The sequence below is a fragment of the Dermacentor silvarum genome, chromosome 10 (genome assembly GCF_013339745.2).
Source record: "Dermacentor silvarum isolate Dsil-2018 chromosome 10, BIME_Dsil_1.4, whole genome shotgun sequence".
Taxonomy (NCBI): Eukaryota; Metazoa; Arthropoda; class Arachnida; order Ixodida; family Ixodidae; genus Dermacentor; species Dermacentor silvarum.
Genome location: NC_051163.1, coordinates 358,272 through 381,617, shown reverse-complemented (window position 1 = coordinate 381,617; position 23,346 = coordinate 358,272). Strand labels below are relative to the sequence as shown.

The 23,346-nt window shown below is 49.0% G+C and overlaps 1 protein-coding gene across 1 annotated transcript; it reads right to left on the bottom strand.

The window, feature by feature from the left end:
- Nucleotides 1-1,853: 1,853 nt before the first annotated feature.
- LOC125940664 (uncharacterized) lies at nucleotides 1,854-20,512 on the bottom strand. The gene is made up of 3 exons (XM_049657092.1): nucleotides 20,250-20,512; nucleotides 13,297-13,508; nucleotides 1,854-3,066 (listed from the first exon to the last, which is right to left on the bottom strand). Exons 1-3 carry the CDS (start codon nucleotides 20,477-20,479, stop codon nucleotides 2,825-2,827), a joined length of 684 nt encoding a protein of 227 aa, XP_049513049.1. The 5' UTR covers nucleotides 20,480-20,512; the 3' UTR covers nucleotides 1,854-2,824.
- Nucleotides 20,513-23,346: the final 2,834 nt, after the last annotated feature.

The window sequence follows — 23,346 nt, the reverse complement described above, 5'->3', positions numbered from 1 at the left end:
TAGATTTTTGCGCCAAATTACCCTTTGTTTTGAACTTTCGTGGTGCACGGACTTACACAGTCGGCTCGAGAAGGACGTGGCGAGTGGTGTCTGGAGCCATTGGTGGAAGAGGACGACGAGGAACTTGCGAGCGGTGGCCGAGCCGCAGCCGCGGCCGCGCCTAAGAGCGCCCAGCCTGCAAACAAGAGCACCACCGCTCGGCCATTGCTCACGCGTTCATCTTCTTCTTGCGCCGCTGGCTCCGAATGCCGCTCATCATGGCGGCGCTTCCACACTGCCCCTCCCTGTGCGAAGGCGCTGGTAGGCCCTGGCCCAGGGTGGCTTGCAACGACGGCACTGCATCCCCGCCGGCGTACAAACCTTGCAGGCTGCTGCGCCGAACGAGGCGCATCGGCAGAGCATGGAACGTCCGAGTTGTCAAGGTCTTATAGAAACACAAAAGTACTAAACCTGGCTGGCTTCCCGGACATACGCCTCGCAAACGTGCAGCAGACCAGGTGGTGTAGCCTCCGAGTTGTCCGAGGTCTTGAAGGAACCCGAAAGCCATACACCATTCCCGGAAGCATACCTGGCCTGGTCTTCCTCCCCGACCTCGTTCTGACGAGTGCACGCAGCAGGTCGCCAGAAGGTGCTGCCGGCCGTTCAATGCCTTGCCATCGCACAGGGACCATACCACACCGCACCACGCATGTAACAGGACGGGGAGATCGCAGACGATGATGATGATCGTCGCTCGAACGGTGCCGCCACCACTACCGTTGGCAACTGGCCTCGAGCTCTCGCAATCTCTCTGGAACTCCGGACAGCAACTAACCACGTCCTCCTCAGCCGACTGGGTGCAATTCCCCACTCTGTACCGCCGAGGAACGCAGCCGCTCCTGGAGGTGGTGTCGATGCCACCGCGTTGGTGATGTCACCCGCACCGGCAGTGCCCTTCTCCCAAGGCGGCGCCGGGAGCCGCAGCAGCGCCTAGCAGACTACGCCGCGCGCGGCGGCTGGGCGCGGCTGGCCAAGACTGGCCTGCTGGCTTGGACTGCGGAGCCGCGCCGTTCCCGCAAGCTATACGGAGTTGGCAGTCGCATCGTCCACTTTCTTGTGTATTTACAGGTACTAAACCTATCTCTGGGAGCAGAGTCACTGTGGGAGCATACGCTGTGTAACTCTACCTGCAAATGTACTTTTGTAAATAAATTATGTGAACATCGCGTTTGTATCTCTAGCTCGAGGCTAATCGCGAGCCATAAGATATTGTATTGGAAAATAAAGCAAAATGCGTATAGCACAAATACGCGTACTTAACACACTAAGCAACAACAACCTTATTTTACTTCCCACAAGGTAAAGAATACAATAAAGTAATCTTCACGAAGCAGGCAGTGTACTAATAGAACGTTTATAACTAAAGAGAAATGCACAAGAAAAATTCTGTCAATGTGATAGCAAACAGAGCAAAGACAGCAATGAAATCAAAGTTTTAATGATGTCTGAAGATTAGCTGCTTGTTTTACTTCTGTAGCTAGAGCATCTTACTTGACTACGCCAACACCTGTAATTCTTTGCCGTACACATTAGGAACCTTTGGAACCAAAACAATTTATTTATTGCGCACTTCGTGTAATGCCTCCCAATTCGGTAAATTTATTCGTACAGAGTGGGCAGTTGGTAATAAGGCTGGCAGTATGGACCTAGATCTGTGAAAACAATCCTGAGATTTAATTCTGGCCACTCTAAGATTGTAAAGAGGGCAACAGCCACAACTGTATACTAAAGAAATCTTGTTCAGATATGTCAATGCCAGCCTTTAATGCAAGATTAAGCGTTCAGTGGATGCTGCATTTCCGAGCACTGTCATTACCTCTGTTTGTGGAGGTATTGTTTCCAGCATTAGGCGCGCCCATAAGAAATTTGAATGGGATCACAAGTAAGCGAAGCAAACAAAGACGTGCGGTAATTCCGTACACACATAAAATGGCACATGGCTTAAAGAATGTTGGTTCCCGGTACAGCGTAGATGTGCTGTTTTCTGCAAGAAATAAGGTAGGACACATCTGCTCTAGAGTTGACAAAATGCTAACAGATAAGCAGGCAACGGGCGGATGTACAGTGAACCATGTCAACAAGTGCATCGCATGTGCGAACTGAGTAGTGTACGTCATTCCTCTGTCGTATGGTAATGAATAGGTTGGACAAACGAAGCGCTGCGTTAATGTTCGTCTTAGAGAGCATGAGTTATCGCTACAAGGGGCTGCACCGCTACATCTTCCTGTGCATTGCAAGTCATGTAGCTGTGTTTCTATATTTATTGAAACTTCTATTACCTTCAAAAACGCAAGCCACATGGCAAGAGAAATAGCAGAAGCATACAACATAAAGACTAAGGGGGATCAATATAAAACGTGAACCATTAGTCATTCTTCCCGAGGAAGTTTCGCTATTTATACCATTCATATAATTGCATCATCGAAGCGTTTAATGTTTCCTGCGCCTGCCCGGGTTTTTTTTGGACGTTGGTTCATATATACGTGTGTGACCTTCCTGAACACAATATCATTTGTGAGTCAGCGCCGTGTTATCGTGTTTTTTTTTCTTTTGTCCAGTGTTGCTTTTGCGCTCTTGCCAAAAGTACGATGAAACTAATTATATACTTGGTTGAAGACCGAATCCAATAGGGCAATAGTTCAATTTGTTATTCGAAATATTAAAACATTCGCATATAGCTACCGGTGACGAATGGACACAAGGGGAAAGTTTGGGTGAAAGCATTCGCCTGTCTTTCTGATTCACTGTAATTTCAGCGCAGCCTGCACATCCCTAAGCACCCTTATCAGTCAGGGCCGGGAGGCGGAGGTTGCTCGTATTCTTGAGAGCTTCCGAGTGCCGAGGAGCTTCCAGTCGTAGATGGATGACGATCGAACCATCGGCGGTCTCGCAACAAACGAGAAACCAAGAGTCCCAATAGGGCCCCGATCACGTGTCCAAACGTGGAGCCTTCTCGCGCGAGCAACAGGAAGTGTGTCAGTTCCAGCAGCAGACCCAGCCAGAAGCTCACTCGGATGCAGACGGTTCCTGCAGGGAAGAAGTTTCATAAACTAAGTTGCCGCCTACGTCGTCGTTTTACTGCGACAGCTATTACACGAACACTCGTGGCGTGGTCACGTGGTTGCCATCGACACCGCCATGCTGTCGCGGCTACGAAGGCTCACGCACACTGTGGGCTAGAGGTCACGTCAGCATTCGAGGTTGAACCGAGAAGGTTGCTGAAATTGACGCACGCCCAGTCATGCAAGAATGAAAACGACGAGCAAGCAGCATGAAGTCGTGCATTTACCCTCCGCAAAGCAATCTTCTCTGACCCACCTCCTCCCTACCTTCAGAACTAATGTGCGCATTGGGCCTTGTGAAGTAGGCCCTCCAATTGCTGTCTGCTGCATGGTTCTTGGAAGGCATTATTTGGTTCGTGGTAGCTCTTAGAGACTCCTTCGAGACGATGGGCCCTTTGCCACCCACTCTATACTATCTCGCACTATCTCGGCACGCTCGGCCAACCAGAAACTACCACTTGCCTATCACGCGGTGAGGGATTATTTCCCGTGAGCCTTTCCGTTTTATTATTGCGATAGCAACTATATGGACACTGCAGGCGCATTCCCATCCTCGTCGTCGCCGTAATGTTCCGTGTAAAGTCCAAGTGCGGTAACATCGTGGCCGGCACCGTGTGCTGTGTGTGCAAGTGAAAGCGTGCGAGGGTGAGCAGAATATTGTGGTTCGATCTCGCGCGCTGAAGGAAGGCTTAAGGCGGGAAGGAAGCGCGCAGTCTTCCGTCGCGCGTAAGGCACCGGGGGAGGGGGGAGTGGGTAGCGTTCTACTACAGTGGCGGCTACGTATGTGTCGCACCTGAGCTCTTGAAAGCGATCTGCGATGGGAACAGAGTCTAGGTGCGCAGAGGGCCGATAGCTTCGTGTGCGCTTTTCTCTCGACACTAAGTTTGCGCTGAAGCGAGAGGCAGCACAAAGGTCACTTCGCTCGCTGCTCCGGCCGCGCTTCTCCTCGCCAGCGTTTCTACGGCGAGTGCCCGCGATCGTTGAGTGAGATCTATTCTTGTTCGCCTGTAGACGCATGACACCATGCTTGTTAATTTAGTTTGTAAGCGAATGTTTAGAAGTTTACACGGCGGTTAAAACTATTATCCTAACTTAGTATAGCTGTCTAAAAATTTGCTATAGCAATCAATGATTCGCCTTTGGGACGTTCCGTCGAAACTGCCACCTTTTTTTTATGACTAGCCTTCAAAATTAACGCGCGTCGCCCCTTCCTGCTTCTTTTCTTTCCTCCATGCGCCGAGTATTGGAGTTTACGTTATCTGCTGAGTTTCACAGACGCAGCACACCGAAATACCACACTGAACGGCCAAACGGAAGATTTGCATAAAGGCTAGCCCACCAGCTACCCGCCGCCGGCATTTCCCGCCTCTGCTGTGACCACGAGCGGTCGCGAAGATCGTGTGTATTACGACATATGACACCATGCGTTTAGTTATAAGCGAATGTTTCATCATCATCAGCAGCAGCAGCAGCCTGTATTTATGTCCACTGCAGGATGATGGCCTCTCCCTGCGATCTCAATTTCCCCTGTCTTGCGCTAGCTGATTCCAACTGGAGCCTGCAAATTTCCTAACTTTATCAACCCACCTAGTTTTCTGCAGTCCTCGACTGCACTTTTCTTCTCTCGGTATCCATTCTGTAACTCTAATGGTCCACCGGTTAACCATCCTACGCATTACGTGGCCTGCCCACCTCCATTTTTTCCTCTTGATGTCAATGAGAATATCGGCTATCCCCGTTTGCTCTCTGATTCTCACCATTCTCTTCCTGTCCCTTAACGTTAGGCCTAACATTTTTCGTTCCATCGCTCTTTGTGTGGTGCTTAACTTGTTCTAGAGCTTCTTTGTTAACCTCCAAGTTTCTGCCGCACATGTTACACCGGTAGAATGCAATGATTGTACACTTCTGCTTTCAACGACAGTGGTAAGCTGCCAGTCAGAATTTGGTAATGTCTGCCGTGTGAACTACAACCCAATTTTATTCTTCTGTAAATTTCCTTCTCATGATCAGGGCCCCTGTGAGTTAGTTACCTAGATAAATGTACTCGTTTACAGACCCTAGAGGCTGACTGGCGATCCTGAATTCTTGTTCCCTTGCCAGGCTATGGAACATTACCTTTGTCTTCTGCATATTATTCTTCAACCCCAGTCTTACACTTCCTCGGTTAAGATCCTCAATCATTTGTTGTAATTTGCATTGCAATCATGTTGCAATGCATTAAGACGACTAAAAAATGCATAGCCCTCTTCCACTGCTGTGAACATGGATGCCAGCAAAGCTGTGACTGTGGTGCGTCCGCTATAGGGAATATTGCTTTAGTGAATTTACATATGATCATTATTGACTATACTGAGCGCCTTCGGCATGTTCGTCAAGAGCAAGGACACCGGCGTCTTGTTTTCGCCCGGCGCGATGGCCAAGTAGTGCGTTTGCTGCGCCAAGTCCGCCCCATCGTCATAGACTAGCGTATGAGCGACGGCCTTCATAACCGCGACACACTGCACGGCATCATCAGGGTCCTGACGTCAGGATCCTGGAAGATGTAGTTAAACGAGCGTCCGTCCCATAGCGAGTTCCAAAAGACAACTGCTGATAAGAGCACCAGCGTGATCTCTACGTCACTAGACAAAGGGGCACAACGATTGGTGGGACGGGCCGCCGCCGAGTATCGCGGCACTTGTGAAACAGGCCGCGGCGGCGGTGGCGAGGGTATAACAATGGGCTATCCATCATCCGTTTTGACACCTGTGCCGGCGCCTCCTCTATTTTGAATGCGAAGCATTTCTTGGCGAACATTTGCTACTTTTACAGTATCTATCAATCTATCTAGCCGCCTACGTCTTTGTGTTCTCATGGTCGTTTCGTTAACTTGGTATGTACCAAAATTGGGATACTATGACAAGAGTATATGACGAACACAAATGATATGTCATGGCATGACTATCATGACATGCGCGTAATGTAGGTCATGAAACAGCCGCCTAAGTCTTGGTGCTCTGATGGTCGTTTCGCTAACTTGGTAGGTTCCAAAATTTGTATAGAATGACAGGATTGTATGATGAACATACTTACTAGGCCATGACATACGTGTTATGTAGGTCATGACAATGACCCAGCGAAAAAGATTAACACTTAAAAGCCACTCAAATGGGTTCTGACGTTTGTATTAAGTGAAGGAAACACTAAAGGATGATGGTGGAAGTCATAGTCATGACCATGAGTGAGCAAAAAGGACAACGACTCCGCGAAAAAAGATTAAGACTCAAAAGCCACTGAAATGGGTTCGGACGTGGGTACTAAGTGAAGGAAACCCTAAAGGATGGTGGTAGAAGTCAGTCATGACCATGACTGAACAAACATGACAATGACTCAGCGAAAAAAGATTAATGCTCAAAACCACTGAAATGGGTTCGGACGTGGCTACTTAGTGAAGGAAACACTAAAGGATGATGGTAGAAGTCATAATCATGAGCATGACTCAGGAAAAATGAGAATGACTGTGCGAAAGAAGATTAACACCCAAAAACCAATAGAATGGTTTTGAATGTGGTACTAAGTGAAGGAAAAGGCTTAAGGTTGATGGTCGAAGTCATAGTCATGAGCATAACTGAGGCTTTCGCCTTTAGGTCTCTTAGGTGTAGCTAAAGAGACTCCTGAGGACTCATGACACGAATGTCCAGACATGCCTGTCATGTAGGTCATGAAAGAGTCGCCTACGTCTTGGTGCTCTCATGGTCGTTTCGATAACTTGGTAGGCTGCACACTGCTTCGCATAACATCGATTTCCACAGGGCGTGGGATCTGCCGGCTTTTTTAGATGCGAAGCATCTTATGCTCGGGGCTATATAAGTCACTCCCTACCTCCCTTCCTGCATCCCTCCCTGTATCCGCCGTGCGGCGGCCACAACCCTACAACGCATGCGCATCCTCCTCCCCTCCTCTCCTCTCCTTGTCTCATCTCTCCTCTCGGCATTCCTCCTCTCCTCTCCGACGCTCCTCTTCTCTCCGGATTGCGCAACGAATGGCAACAGCTGCGGCTCCGCACGCGATAATGCGAAGCAGCTTAGGTTAGAAGCGCGACGGTAGGCGCCCCAGAGGCACCGGCAACAAGCACCAACGCCGCACGCGTTCGGTGCGAACGCAGGCAAAACGCCGACGGCGTCTACAACAGTTCGGCGCGTTGCTGGTGCTGCTGCATGTCCAAGTTTATACAGCTGATAAAACTACCTCGAGTCGACCCCATGGCTGCTTCGCATACTACTCAGGGTTCCCCTACGAGAAGATGGTGTAATTTTTTGAGGAGGCGCTGCCTGTGCTAAGAAGGCACAACTGGCGGGAAACCACAGCGCACATGGAGCCAAACCACCACGCACATGAAGTCGAAATGTCTGTTCTACGCGTCGTTTTGTCCGCGGACGCGATCCCGCGGAACCTAGCCATATACAGCTTCGCTGTAAAAGCTAAAAAAATGCTCGATCTCGACACGGCCAGAAAAAAAAAAAGGCACCAAAAGTGAGCGCGCATGCCTGCGGGCGCGTGGCAGCGGGCGAGAAGGCCTGATTTACAATGAGTCCTCAGGTGTTCACGAGGTAGCCTGCTGAAACTATGCGTTCCGTGACCAAAGCATGAAAATACAGATTATGAGTCGCTTCTCGCTTAAAGCAGTACTGATACGTGTTTTCGAAGTTGCATAATGTCTACCACAAGCTTCGCACGCTGAAAGCGACAGTGAAAAGACACACTCAATCAGCTTAAATTGATAACGTAATCCGCTAAAGCATAATTTCGTTAATTTCGCATTAATGCTTAGCTCTCAAAAGACAAAATGCAGGCCAAAGTTCCACCTTTCTTTCGCGTCGGAACCTGCGTACCGGCACATCAGTGTGACACAGTCGATTCGAAACTCCTTTCTCGCATGCGAGCTGTCGCGGCGCCGTGAATGTTTTCGACACTTGTCAGTGCCCCGTGAAATAGCGACGCCTGTTATTGGCACTGTTTCAAGGTACCGTAATACAGAGCGCCGCCGACCGAGCTTCTTATCTCAGGAATATAGATGGAGCAAAGAAAATGTCAACTTCGCTTTATAGGGATGCATTGAAAGCGATGACAAAGTTTAGCGTCGTATTCGAGCTCCTCGTGCAGTGTTCTAACAATACACGGAGGCTACACGGCGGGACACAGGACGCGAGAAAAATGACGCCCAAAGTATCGTCACAGTCCGTCTCTGTTCGATGGCGCACGACATGGGAGCGACGGAAAAGCGTTTGCCAGTGCCCAATTGAAGAATTAGATTTACCTTGACCTTTACTATAGATCCCGCTCAGATCAGTGTATGCACTACGCTGTGGTTCGCACAGAGTAGGAATCCGAGTGCCAACAACTTGGAAGACGCTTAATCTTCGCCTTCACGAGTGGAACGCGACAGCATTCAATAACCCATCACTTCTTCTCACGCTTCCCAGCAAGTGCAGCTTATGTAACCACAATGTTTGCCGGGAAACGTTGGCGGCGAACGCTACGCACGAAAGCGAGCTTTCTGGTACAAACGAGGCCACTGGCGTGGGCCGATCCCGGAGGTAGTGCACAGCCGGACCACATACATTGCATCATTTTCAGGTTTCTTGTATTGTTTCGCACTTTCAATATTTAACCTTTTCAGACGCCAATTAGTTGCGTTGATTGAAAACTTACTTTCACTGCATGTCGTACATCTTCAGAATTAAAACCTTAAGCTGTAGAAGATTAGGAGTTTTCAGTTCTTTAGTTAGGTTTGTCAAGTCTATAGAATGTGGACTCCATGTGAAAACTCATTGCAGGAAGGTCAGATATGCGGACATCAACTATTTCATGTCTACCAGGCTCCAAAAGCACCGATCAAACAACTCGAAAATTATGACTGGCGCAACGTATTGTGAAAAACAATGAAAGAAAGGAACACTGTACATACACTGAACTACTCACACCAAGCAAAATACCCAACCATCTACCTTCATACTCGACTTACTGAAACAATTTGCACGTGTAATTCAAACTTACAGCACTATTTCATCAGAAGCGTTTGAAGATATACGGACACATGTTAAATATCCTTACGCTAATCAATGCTTTTGCTGTTGATGCACTATATTGATTTACATAACTGTGTACATAGCGTCTGAAACGGGTTAACGCTGCGAAGATTTAATATAAAAGGCATGCGCTGACGGCGTTTTATTTCATGACTTTTGTTTCTGGCCTGTCATTCTGAAAATTCTGAGGAATAACTTTGTCAAGAATGTAAGGCAAGGTATGAGGAACTATAGTGAGAGAAGCACGCTAAAGAACTGCAGGCTGGTCCAAATTTATCCGGAGCCCCCCAATCATTTGGTGTATTTCGGCGAATCAAATCTCATATTTTTTTTATATTGATAGACTGGTCTGGCAATATAGCCCGCATATACCGTATATCATTTAGCAAGGCGTGGCTTATACATATACCTAAATATACTTTCCTCTAGAGTTACTCTATATGGCTCCCGCATGGCTTCCTGTGGGAGCCGTATAGCGTAACTCTAATTTCCTCTAGCGGACAATGGCGCAGACGCCGACACCGGATTTTCTGCGACACGGGGCCCTCAACGCTATCGCGTTCGAACTACGGTGTACGCGCAACGCTAATGCCAGCAACGGAAGCCAGGAAGTGGCCCCTGGCTCCGGCAGATCAGAGTGAGTATAGAGAATGGCGCGCGTTCATTCGGCTTCGTCCTTTTGTCAGCCAAATGCTGCGATGCGCATATTTGGTAGGCCTTCTACCGGTCCTCGCGCGGGTACCGAATGCGTCGTCGGCACCTGGACAGCATGACGGTGGCGGCGCCGACAGCGCGAACACGCCTTGCGTATCGGTGTATATGCTACCACAATAAAAGGAAATGAGGCGCTCCCAAGCAATGGATGGCCTCGAGAAGACAGTAACAGAAGCCCTTTCCCGTTTGCGTGATCAGCGTCACTCTCTCTGGGTGACACGTGAGCACTCGAAACCTTAGGCGACATTCTAGCACCGGCTTAATTCGTTTCATACAATAATTACTAGAGGAAACTCTGACACTGGTGCCTACGTGAGCTGCACGTGCAATAGTTCAGCCGCCATGGGAATGGTAGGTATACTACATGGATTTGCCTATAGTTAGTCCTTCTTGCTTCGAACGGCCTTGCGACGTTGAAAGTCGATCGTTCTCAACAAACTATATTGCCTATTAAGTACAATTGCCAACGAATACCCGTGTGTCCAGAGACTTACGACCTTGCTGCACTTAAGTATCAATAGTTGCTTGAACATGTAGAAAGATGAAGCGTAATAAAAAAAACGCCACAATGACGTCTGCGGCCGCAAGCACGGAATGTTATAGACAAACCTATGTACTACCCATCGTTCCCATGTTAGCGGAACAACCGCTAGTACTTCCCAGTAGTAATCTTTGAAGGATACACTGTGCAAGGGTCTTGGCATCACATTAGATGCCAAACCCCTATCGCGCAAGTCGTCCATACGGGTACCTTGTTTAACTTTACAAGCCAACGCCAAAGCAAAACGCACCCCTTCGCCAGCTCACCACCAACGTTGCCAGATCAGTATGCTTCGGTGGGTCTCTAACTGCCGACATGCCTTTAAAGAGGCTGATGGCTTGCAAGTCGCGCAGGCCTTGATACACTCGAGCCAGCTATACCACCCACCTTAGCGTAATACAACCAGCGCCGAAAACGCAAGTGTGTCTATGTACTGAGAAAAGCGCAGAAACTTGCACTTGGCCTTCCTCCGCACACAGCTACCGTTAGCCTGGAGCGACTTAGGATGACTAACACTCGAGAAAAACCTTTCGAAGTCCACCAGGCTCCCCGGCGGGCGCACCTTAAGCTCTGCAACCCAGGGACGGAGTAATCTTAGTTCACTTGGCTACCCACCCAGTCCTACTGTCCTCGGGTCTACGGCAGGCCTGGAGCACGTGGCAACTGCAGCACGTGGCAAACTCGCGGTATCGTCTATTCCCCGCCATATGGTGTACCACCTTTCATGGCGATATTTGTAGCGCGCACAATAGACAAGGACACAGTGAAGGTGAACACACCCAGTGCTTACTCACAAATGTTTATTTTTTGGGAAGAGAGCATAAATGCACCAGCTATCTGTACTGAGCACGTGCACAAAAGGTGTGCTGAAAAATGCGTCAGTCAACCATCGGTTGCAATCACTGACAAAGAATTTGCATTCTTGAATAATGTCTGAACCTTTGTAATCTGTTTATGTAAGAACTGTTGACTCGTTTTGCGCATGCTCAGTGCACATGCTCAGTTCATATAGCTGGTGCGTTTATGTTCTGTCTCTTTCCAAAAAAATAAACAGTTGTGAGTAACCGCTCATGTGTCCACCTTCACTGTGTCCTTGTCTTTTGTGCGCGCTACAAATTTCATCCCGAATACTTACCAACTCGCCCAACTATCAGTTCTGCTATGTACCCTTCTTGCCATACTGCCCGCCCAGACCATCAGTCGCCCTACTTGGGGCGTGAATATTTCGTGGGCTGTGGCGCCATTCGTGTGCTACAGCCCACGGTCACGGTAATAGTAAATGATGCCCGTATTTGTAGCCACAGAACGCGCATAGATTAATCGACGTTTCTTTGATGAAAGAACGTGTGATTTCTACGGCAGTCCTTTCCACCTCTACTCTCTCTCCTTATACCCCCAATCATATTCCTCAAGGCAGAACGTCGGCGTTTCCTTTTGAACACTTTGCATTCCACCCTACGTCCACATTCGTGTCCTTCCTATCATCCATCTTGCATACTTTCCGGTTGATCTGGGTGCCTGGGCACGCAGCCATTCATGGTAGCTACAGCGCGACAGACGCGGACAAAAGGAATAGAAGGTGACACAATGAGGCGCGGACTAACAACTGAAGTTTACTGAATTAATGGAGGCTTATCACATTAAAAGGAAAGGCTCACTACGTGTTGCCAGCCACCCATTTCCCTGCAATATAGCGAGGTTGCCTTGTTAGATCTTGAGTAAAGCCACTGAGTTGTCTCGCGCCGTAGTAATTTGTTTATTGCGTTGGTTAATCATCCGTGACATGTATATCACCGTCGAAACTTGCGCTTTCTGTGATAAGCAGGTTGTTCTTGATAGTGTATCTCCGTATGCCGGGGGGCCTCGGTTTTGGTCATGTGATGTTTTTTTTTTTTAATTTCTTCTTCCAATAAACTTGAGCTGTTAGTCACCGCCGTATTGTGTCCCCTTTCTATTCCTTTTCTGCGCGTCTGTCTTGCTGTAGCTACCATGAAACTTCACCAACTCGCACAATTTTTCATCTCACTGACGCAGCAATTCCCGGTAATACAAGCGCGCAGATGCGCTGTCCTCAGAGCTCTCATACCGAGCTGCTGAGTGTCGCTCCGCCCTGATTCGACCACAACCTTTTGCGTACACATCCCCAATTTGCCGAGACACGCCTTGCTAAGCAACACAACCGTCTCCACCTCCTCACTCCCTTACTCGCCGACAGGCCGTTCTGCTGGCCACAACTACAGACGGATACTTTCCCGACACCCGTTTTCTACTCCCACCTCTACCACTTTCGTTGTCCGGCTGAATTCCCGCATTGCGGCGACTAGGGTGCCTCGATATACCGCGGTTCTCTGACATCGAGGCACCCTAGTGGCGACCGCCCCACCTTGCTGCATATCCCCCCCCCATTACCGAGCCCTATCCAACGTCCCTCGCGTTCCGAACCCCCTCCCTCACCTCCTGAGAGATAGAGCTGACCAACACGACGGCGACTCGCCTGCAATGGCCTCTTGGCCATGACGACCAGCCATCGCTTTCTGTAGACATCTACGCAAAGCGCTGACGCAAATGGCACATGCCCTTGCACAGCCAAGTCGAGGGATGCGGTTGTCTCATGAACGCCAACAATTACAGCTCCTTTAGATGCACATGCTGTCACGAGGGAGCCTTGTGGCGTTCGGTAGTGAATCGCAAGGAAAGGACAGCCCTCCTCTTCCCCCTTGTGGTGTATAGCTGCCCGGGATATCGCTCCGGTGGCCGGAGAGGAGGATGGATAGCAGTGAAATGAAAATAAGTCGATGGTAAACGAAAAGGCGCCCTGTACTTTCTTCGTTTTCCTTGCTCCCTACTTCTGTGGATTTGAGAAAGAGTTTACCTAGCCGGTAAGCAGCGTCCGGGTGAAGGCCGTGGTGGATGGCCTTCAGCGCAAGCAGCGTGCCGACGAGACCGCAGCAACACTCGCCCGAATGCGGTGCCGGAGGCGGTGCGGTGCTCCAGAAGGCAAGCTGGTGTTTCCAGACGACGAACCTCAGGCCGTCGCGGAGCACGCTCACCGCAAACAGCAGTAGGGGCGTTAACAATGCGAACCTGCATAGAAGGTAAAGTTAGATCCTATTTTTGTTTGCTTTGCGAAAAACGGCGTATATATCTTGCGCGCACGCTTTATAAGCGATGACTGTAGGCACCCTAAGGCCATCTTACGGAGGATGCACAGGTCTCCAGATGAAGTTTCGAGGTAGCGCCACTCGTTCTTTCAGACGCCGCGCTCCGCATCGTCGCGCTCTCCCACCATTCCCCGTGCGGGGCGGCTTAGGGAATGTTTACGCTCGAGCCGCGCATCGCCTCAAGCCACACCGCACGTGCGCGGTCATGCGAAAAATTGCGAATATCGGACAGCTGCTGCACAAATCTCGGTTTACGCTGTCTATACTGTGTAAATCGTACATAATGTAAACCGAAATTTGTGTTCAAGTGTTCGATATGTGCAACTTTTGTGCAAGGCGCAATTATTGTGAAAACCGCACCGCACGTGTGTGGTGCGGCGTGCGGCGAAGGGCGGCTCGAGCGTAAACAGTCCCTTAGAGCGGTCCCGTGCCATTAGACATGACCGCAGCGACCACTACCACCTACAAAAGCTCCTAAAGTTCTTTTTTTTTAATTCACGTAGCATCATCATCATCATCATCATCATCATCAGCCCATATTTATGTCCACTGCAGGACGAAGGCCTCTCCCTGCGATCTCCAATTACCCCTGTCTTGCGCTAGCGTATTCCAACTTGCGCCTGCGAATTTCCTAACCTCATCATCCCACCTGACTTTCTGCCGTCCTCGACTGCGCTTCCCTTCTCTTGGTATCCATTCTGTAACCCTAATGGTCCACCGGTTATCCATCCTACGCATTGCATGGCCTGCCCAGCTCCATTTCTTCCGCTTAATGTCAACTAGAATATCGTCTACCCCCGTTTGTTCTCTGACCCACACCGCTCTCTTCCTGTCTCTTAACGTTACTCCTAAGATTTTTCGTTCCATCGCTCTTTGTGCGGTCCTTAACTTGTTCTCGAGCTTCTTTGTTAACCTCCAAGTTTCTGCCCCATATGTTAGCACCGGTAGAATGCAATGATTGTACACTTTTCTTTTCAACGACAGTGGTAAGCTCCCAGTCAGGATTTGGCAATGCCTGCCGTATGCACTCCAACCCAATTTTATTCTTCTGTAAATTTCTTTCTCATGATCAGGGTCCCCTGTGAGTGATTGACCTAGATAAACATATCCTTTACAGACTCTAGAGGCTGACTGGCGATCCTGAATTCTTGTTCCCTTGCCAGGCTATTGAACATTATCTTTGTCTTCTGCATATTCATCTTCAACCCAATTCTTGCACTTTCTCGATGAAGGTCCTCAATCATTTGTTGTAATTCCTGTCCATTGTTGCTCAATAGGACAATGTCATCTGCAAACCGAAGGTTGCTGAGATATTTGCCGTCGATCCTCACTCCTAATCCTTCCCAGTCTAAGAGCTTGAATACTTCTTCTAAGCATGCAGTGAATAGCATTGGAGAGATTGTGTCTCCTTGCCTGACCCCTTTCTTGATAGGTATCTTTCTACTTTTCTTGTGGAGAACCAAGGTAGCTGTGGAATCCTTGTAGATATTTGCTAAGATATTCACGTATGCCTCCTGTACCCCTTGGTTACGCAATGCCTCTATGACTGCTGGTATCTCTACTGAATCGAATGCCTTTTCATAATCTATGAAAGCCATATAGAGAGGTTGATTGTACTCCGCAGATTTCTCGATTACCTGATTGATGGCATGGATATGGTCCATCGTAGAATATCCCTTCCTGAAGCCAGCCTGTTCTCTTGGTTGACTGAAGTCAAGTGTTGTCCTGATTCTATTGGAAATTATCTTGGTGAATATTTTATACAATACTGAAAGCAAGCTAATGGGTCTGTAATTCTTCAATTCTTTAACGTCTCCCTTCTTATGGATAAGTACAATGTTGGCGTTCTTCCAGCTTTCTGGTACACTTGAAGTTGTGAGGCATTGCGTATAAACGGCCGCAAGCTTTTCAAGCATGATATCTCCTCCATCTTTGATTAAATCTACTGTTATTCCATCTTCTCCAGGCGCTTTTCCCCTGGTCATGTCTTTCAAGGCCCTTCTAACTTCATCGCTAGTTATAGAAGGAGCTTCTGTATCCGGTTCATCACTATTTCGAATGAAAGTAGCTTGGCTGTTTTGGCTACTGTACAGGTCAGTATAGAATTCTTCTGCTGCTTTTACTATGTCATCGAAATTGCAGATGATATTACCATGCTTATCTTTCAGTGCATACATCTTGCCTTGTCCTATGCCTAGTTTTCTTCTTACTGATTTCATGCTGCGTCCATATTTTACGGCTTCCTCAATTTTTCCCACGTTATAATTTCGAATATCCCTTACTTTCTTCTTGTTGATCAGTTTTGACAGTTCAGCGAATTCAATCTGATCTCTTGAGTTGGACACTTTCATGTTTTGTCGTTTCTTTATTCGGTCCTTTGTTTCTTGGGAGAGCTTCCCTACAGGTTGCTTTGTTGCCTTACCTACCACTTCAATTGCTGCTTCTGAGATCAGCCTAGTTACGGTTTCATTCATTAGCTCTATGTTATCTTCATCTTCCTGTTCTAAAGCTGCATATTTGTTTGCGAGCACCAGCCTGAATTGGTCTGCTTTCACCCTTACTGCGTCTAGGTTGGCCTGTTTCCTCTTGACTAATTTCACTCTTTCTCTCTTCAAATTGAGAGAAATCCTAGACCTCACTAACCTATGGTCACTGCACTTTACCTTACCTAACACTTCTACATTCTGCACTATGCTTGGATCGGCAGAGAGTATGAAATCTATTTCATTCCTTGTTTCTCCATTAGGGCTTTTCCAGGTCCACTTCCTGTTCGTGCGCTTCCTGAAGAATGTATTCCTTATTCGGAGCCTATTCCTTTCCGCGAATTCCACCAACATCTCTCCTCTTGCATTCCTAGAATCGATGCCGTAGTTTCCAATTGCTTGCTCGCCAACCTGCTTTTTGCCCACTTTTGCATTGAAGTCGCCCATGACTACAGTATAATGAGTTTGCACCTTTCTCATTGCTAATTCCACATCTTCATAAAGCTGTTCTATCTCTTCATCATCGTGACTGGAAGTTGGGGCGTAGGCTTGTACTACCTTCATTTTGTACCTCCTATTCAGCTTTATTATGACGACTGCTACCCTCTCACTAATGCTGTAAAATTCATCAATGTTGCCCGCTATGTTGTTATGGACTAGAAATCCTACCCCGGATTCTCTCTTATCTGGAAGACCTCTGTAGCAGAGGACGTAGCATAGTTTAGGCAAAATCGCGTTCATCCTCCTCTCTCTCGAGGGTATGCATATTACTTTAGCACTTCTGCGTCTGAGAGACACCGCTAGAGACGGTCTACGAAAGTTAAATGTACTGCCGCGAACGATAGCGGCGATAAGTTCGCTGCAGGCTTCGGATGGAACGAAGCATACGCAGATGACGATTGAAGACAATTTCTGCTTGCAAGGAAGTCCTACAAGGGACAGCATATATATGATGCAAGGTAGAGCTGTAACACCTATAGGGAGACCCGATCTCGGCGGCACCGACGGTGCATAGCCCCTCAAATTTTGGCCAGAACGATTGGTCGGGGCAGCGGGACCATGTTTTCTATCCAACGGTGCGCCGCCGAAAAGATTAGCAGTCCAACTACGGCTGAGTGGTTTTGAGTATGGTCCGCCGGCACACCAATCACCAAACCTGCACGAGGACCATCGTGTCAATGGTCCGTCGGCCATTCAGCAATTGAGTGTCGTCTACGCCCACTTTCTTATACGACAGTTCAAAGTGTGTACTCCTCTTCCAGAATAAACAAGTAGAAAAAAAATCACCGCATATCCACGAAGTGAGTGATGATGACTGGGCGAAGCACCGGGGGATCATTCGGGTAAACCACAGCTACGGACGAGAGAGAAGGAGAGCGCGCGTCGGGAACGAACGCCCTTGTGCAATGCAGCACCCCTAGCTACGGACGAGAACGAGAGCGCGCGTCGGGAACAAGAGAAAGAGAGAGCGCGTCGGGAACGAACGGCCTTGTGCACCGCAGCGCCCCTATAGCTACAGACGAGAGAGAAAAACGCCGGAAGCGTTCTCCGGAAGCCGGAAGCTGGCTTCCAGAACCGGAAGCGGAACCGGAAGTGGTAACGGAAGCGGAAGTGGAAGTCGGCTTCCGGTTCGGGCTTCCGGAAGCCGGAGCTTGGCTTACATATACTATACATATACATATATATGTATATATGCGTATACATACATACATAGCGGTCTCAATGCCAACCAGAGCTACGGACTACGAGGGACAAGGCTCGGCCCTAAGGTACTTCGCCCCTAAAAGCCGGCAGATCCCACGCCCTGTGGGAATAGATGTTATGCAAAGCAGTGTGCGGGGAGCCTACCAAGTTAACGAAACGACCACGAGAGCATCAAGGCGTAGGCGGCTCTGTCATGACCTAGATGACACGCATGTCATGAGATTCATGAGTCCTCAGGCATCCCTTTAGCTACGACCAAAGAGACCTTAAGGCGAAAGCCTTAATTATGCTCATGACCATGAGTTCGATAATCAATCTTTAGCCCTTTCCTTCGTTTAGTACCACATCCGAACCCATTCGATCGGTTTTTGAGTGTTAATCTTTTTCTGAGTCATTGTCATTTTTTCTGAGCCATACTCATCACTATATGACTTCTACCATAATCCTTTAGTGTTTCCTTCACTTAGTGCCCACGTCCGAACCCATTCAAGTTGTTTTTTAGTGCTAATCTTTTTTCGTTCATTCATTGTCATTTTTGTTGAGTCACGCTCATGACTATGACTTCTACCATAATCCTTTTGTGTTTCCTTCACTTAGTACCCATATCCGAACCCATTCCTGTGGTTTTTGAGTGTTGATCTTTTTTCGCTGTTTCATTGTCCTTTTAGGCAGCTGTTTCATGACCTACATGACACGCATATCGCGACATTAATGTCATGACCTATCATTTATGTTCGTCATACCCTCTTCTCATACTATGCCAATTTTGGTACATACCAAGTTAACGATACGACCATGACAGCACCATGACATCGGGGGCTAGATAGATAGATAGATAGATAGATAGATAGATAGATAGATAGATAGATAGATAGATAGATAGATAGATAGATAGATAGATAGATAGATAGATAGATAGATAGATAGATAGATAGATAGATAGATAGATAGATAGATAGATGATAGATAGATAGATAGATAGATAGATATAGATAGATAGATAGATAGATGCTGTCAAAGTGGCAAATGTTCGCCAAGAAATGCTTCACATTTAAACTGCAACGCTGGAGAGGGCCACAAACGCAACGCACTCATACGTACTGCAAGATGCCATACGAACATAGCATAAAGCAACAGAGGCCAAGCACAGCGGGCGCAATAAAACGCTAACAAGCAGGAAGCACTTGTAAACTGGGACGGCGGGATGAAAGACATGCCGTATCGCCACGTCTTACAAGATCTTGGGAACATCCGCTAGTGCAGTAATTGCTGGTCATACGTCACAGAAAGCTGTCAGGGCGGCACCTCGGCCACGCGCACACCCTGTCTCTGAAATGGTGAGTAAAACTCCCGCACATCTACTCGGTGCCAAATCTGTCGACTGCCTCTAGTCTCCAACGTGGTTCCCGCGCCGGTCTAAACAGCCACGGCGCGCTCAGTGAACGACGACTACGGCGTACACGCGTTCAGTTCTGATGCGACGCACCAGCCGCGCGTGTTAGACGCACAGCGTCTTAGCACTCGCCTTCAGAATGACAGTACGAAAGAAGCACGTGGTGCGGCGCCGATCGTTGGCCTTCTAAAGTACAGCTTGGTTCACTAAAGGCTCATTCACACTAGGCCGACAGCGACACTGGTTTTGGTCTGCCTACTGGTGGCGACAGCGTTTTCCTTCCTCTAAACCGCCGAACGACTAAAGTCGTAGGCGCGGCACGGATTGCATGGCTTTGATCGCCGCCCCTCGTAGCGGGTGGAATAGGCCACTGTCGTGAGCGGCGCGACTGTACCATCTCGGTGCTGTATACTGCGATAGTCGCCCGCTGCTGAAAAATCTGTTACCCCGATGTGTTTATAACGAGTCCATCGATCTAGGACCCCCCCACGGCATACCGCCAGCCACCTCTTTACCCTTTCTTTACAAACATTCTGTTCGGCGGGACAAAAATCAAGGAATGCACCGATCTCGAACTTCTCAAACTAAAGTTAAAGAAATAAATAGCGCTTTTCTAGCGGAAGGCTTACAGTTCACGTCCACATGAGCATGTATAAGGATTTACTGCACGGAAAACAGTTTCAAAAGCAGTATTGATAGTAAATGTAGTACGAAACAAACTAGAATGTATTTGTTTTTGTTTTTTTCATGCATTTTTAGAGGCTTGAAATCTTTTAGGGGCACTAGCAGCGCTCCATTGATGAGGGGAGAGTGAAATAGAGATTGGCACTACCTTGAAACTTTTCCAGGTACATTAACAGCGTTCGCCTAGACGCGCAGTCTAGTGCATACGTGTGAAGTCACGGCAAAACTACTGGTAATGACAAAACCGTTTTCGGCGCAGAGAATATCCCCAAGCCTCGCAAAGGCCACGGATCACGTTGTTAAATCTTCCTTCGCATTCAAAAGATAAGAGTCCCACACAAACAACGAAAAGAGAGAGCAGTTAAATGCGCTACAAAGTAATCAATCATGCAGCTCTCACCTGCGCCTGCCCAAGTCCCGTTCTAGCCTCCGGCCGACCGTAAATAGCGTCAGTAGTACGTAAGCCAGCTGGTAGATGTTGCCAACGTACAACGGCGGAAGCATAAAAGGCCGCCATACTGGGACTACAAACGTCAGTTTTGCTTCGTGCAAAACAGAGGGCTCGGCGTACGGTCCGTAGAGGTAGGCAGCCACGACCGCAGACATGAACACGTAAGTCACGGGTATCATAGGCACCCCGATTAGGTACAGGTGACGCCGTGGATACGGTATGCTGCGGGAATACGCAATGAATGACCCAGTCACGTAAAATACTGCTACAGCATCACAAGATACCGTCATCGCATAATTGCGAATTGATAGTCACATTACTAATTATTCTACGTTATTCTAGGTTGTAAGATGCTGCCGTTGTCTACGAGCTTACAACGCAACCTTAGTTCCATAGAAACACGATAGCTCCCGAACTGCTTTGTTTGTTGCTCCTAAACACAATGCAAACACATTACAGCTGCCGCTTTGTGGAGTGTATCATGGAGCGGGCGCTGTAGAATTAAGCCTATTCAGCCGCCACTGGTCCTCCGGTCACGTGTTTATCTACGCCATATCGCCGCTACTCCTCCCCGCTCATTTCGTTTTCACCAAGCCGTTCGCTCTGCCATGGGCATACCAGCATACAATGCTGTCTCATTCAAGCAGTTGCGAGGAATCACGTGTTATTCGGATGACCGGCCTACCTATAGGCCTCTGACTACACTACCTCTGAAATTGGCCTGCGTTACAAACTCGGATACAAACCCACAATGACCTCCATAATGCCGTTACATTAAAACGCTGGTATGCTGGAACTGCCGACGCTACCCATTGGTCGCTAGACGATGTCATTAAGCTCTTATTACCGCTCTTTCTAAAGAAACATACAATAATTCTATAGAAAATATTGTATATTACTAACACTGTCTCTAAGAAGCATGCAGTTCCACTAGAAAGTATTAGTATATTAGCTTAGAGAATCAAAAGTAGTTTCTCAATAATTTTAACGTACATATGAATAACCGTTAATTTCACATTTGCTTTCCGCGTTCATTGTTAGCTTCATGCAATTGTTGCCAACCCACTTATTCTTCACACCTTGCGCGCGATTGTTATTTTCTATCGCGCGAACAGCTCTGATGTTCAACAATAGTCGATAACTGTGCGCTTCGTTCTTTCAATAAAGAACGCACTATTCGAGGATATTATAAACCTCGCTTTAGTAGTTGTCCGAAGGGCATCCGGTGATGATAAGGACATTACCGAATGACGGCCACCATGATAAGGCCAACAAGAAGGCCGCTGACAATCGGTAGAAACTCTCCGTTGGACGACCAGCACAGCAAGGCCAGATCTGTCAACAGTAGCACGGGCAATTCAGAACTCGCTCTGAGCTCGTATTTCTTGTAGTGAATAGTAGACGCCGAGAAGCGTTTGAATTTGATGACTTCCAGTGCCACGACGACTCCCGCGAAGGTGTGCGTGCACATCGAACGCAGGGAGGACTGTCGGGTTATCGCGTACGCAATTTCGATGATCGCCGTGTTGACCACGCCAACCGCGAAGACGGCGATGGCGAACACGGCGGCAAAGTAGTTCGTGCCGAGCGCCGCTTCCAGTACGAGACCCTTGAAGAAGAAAGGTAGCAGGTTAGCCGCCATGTGCGTGAAGTCCGCGTGATGGAACGCGGCGAATGCAATCCGGTACCAGTGGCCTTCGTGCACTATCGTGTCGGCGCTGGCGCAGCGCTCGGGGTAGTGCTTGTGAAGGAACTTCCAGTGGGACTGGGCGACGAGCCACATCACCGTCAGCGTGGTCCACGGAACTCGCGGAATGGCGAACGTGTCCTCAAACTCAGCCGCTTCGGCAGATAAAGTGGCGGCCAGTTGGTCGTCGGCTTTCTGGCGGCCGGCGTCGGAATCCGGCGACTGGGGGCTCGACAAGTTCTTGAGGGCGTCGTCTGCGCCGAGCGCTGCGAGTTTCCATGGCGACCCCGTCCAAGGCACGATTGTCCTCGGGCTCGACGAAGCCTGGGAGTGTCGCTCACTGCTCATTTGCATAGTCATGGACCGTGTTCTTTCGGCAATGTTGGCCTCTGCCGCCGCCGTGGGCATCAAGAGTCCCTCAGAGTGCACCTGCTTTGGCTGGACTCCTTCCGCTCCTCCTGGTTTAAACATGGACGACCGCGTCCTGGCTACCAGACGTGACAGACGGCGTCTGGCTGCCCAGCACTCCAGGAGACCGGTCGTGCAGGGGAGGCGATGCCAGCGACTTGGGACTCAGGGGCACCTGGCTGCCGCCGGGGGAAGTTGGCCGGGACCACGAACTCTGCTGGCTCCGTCTGCTCGGCGAGTACTGGAGGGTGAGCGACCTGTAGCCGCCGATGCTAGAGTCTGCCGTCTGAGACGCCTCGCTCAAGACGTCCGCACGCACTTTTGACGTGCCCCGATTAGGCGAGAGGGGTCCGGATTGCTGATTCGGTAATGACGAGCTGGGACCGGCCGTGAGCTCGAGTGAGTGTAGAGAAGGCTGGGTCGCTTCGATCTTCGAAGGCTTGTAAGTCCGGCTTTCGTTCATCGAGCTTCTTGGTGCCGCTTGTTTCTGTAGGGTCAGCTGCTGGAGCGGAGGCTGCTGACTGACGGCTGGTCATCGCGGTGGCCTGCAGCCGTAGTGGTTTCGGCTGCTGAAGGGGAGGCGCCATCTTGACTTGCACCCGCGTGCTCGACCACGTCTCCTTCGAGGTTTTCACGACGAGGCGACGACATGTCTCGTGTTCCCGTTGACGGCCGGAACGGAGCTGTGGTTATATGGCAACGCTCGGTGTATCTGCTATGCGCACCGGGATGCCGCCTCTCCGCGAGCTCCTTCTTTGCTTCTGTCGGGTGTGTCTTTCTTTCGCGGCCGTCTCTTGCTGGAATGGAGGCGCGGTCTTCCGGTAGAAGGCCCCGAGCTCTGCCCCTTCGATGCCTGCGACCGATGATGATGATTATGATGACGATCCTTTATCATGGCTCGCACCCACTGCGGGGGATATCCTGGCTATGCGTTCTACGCCTTCTTCTTCT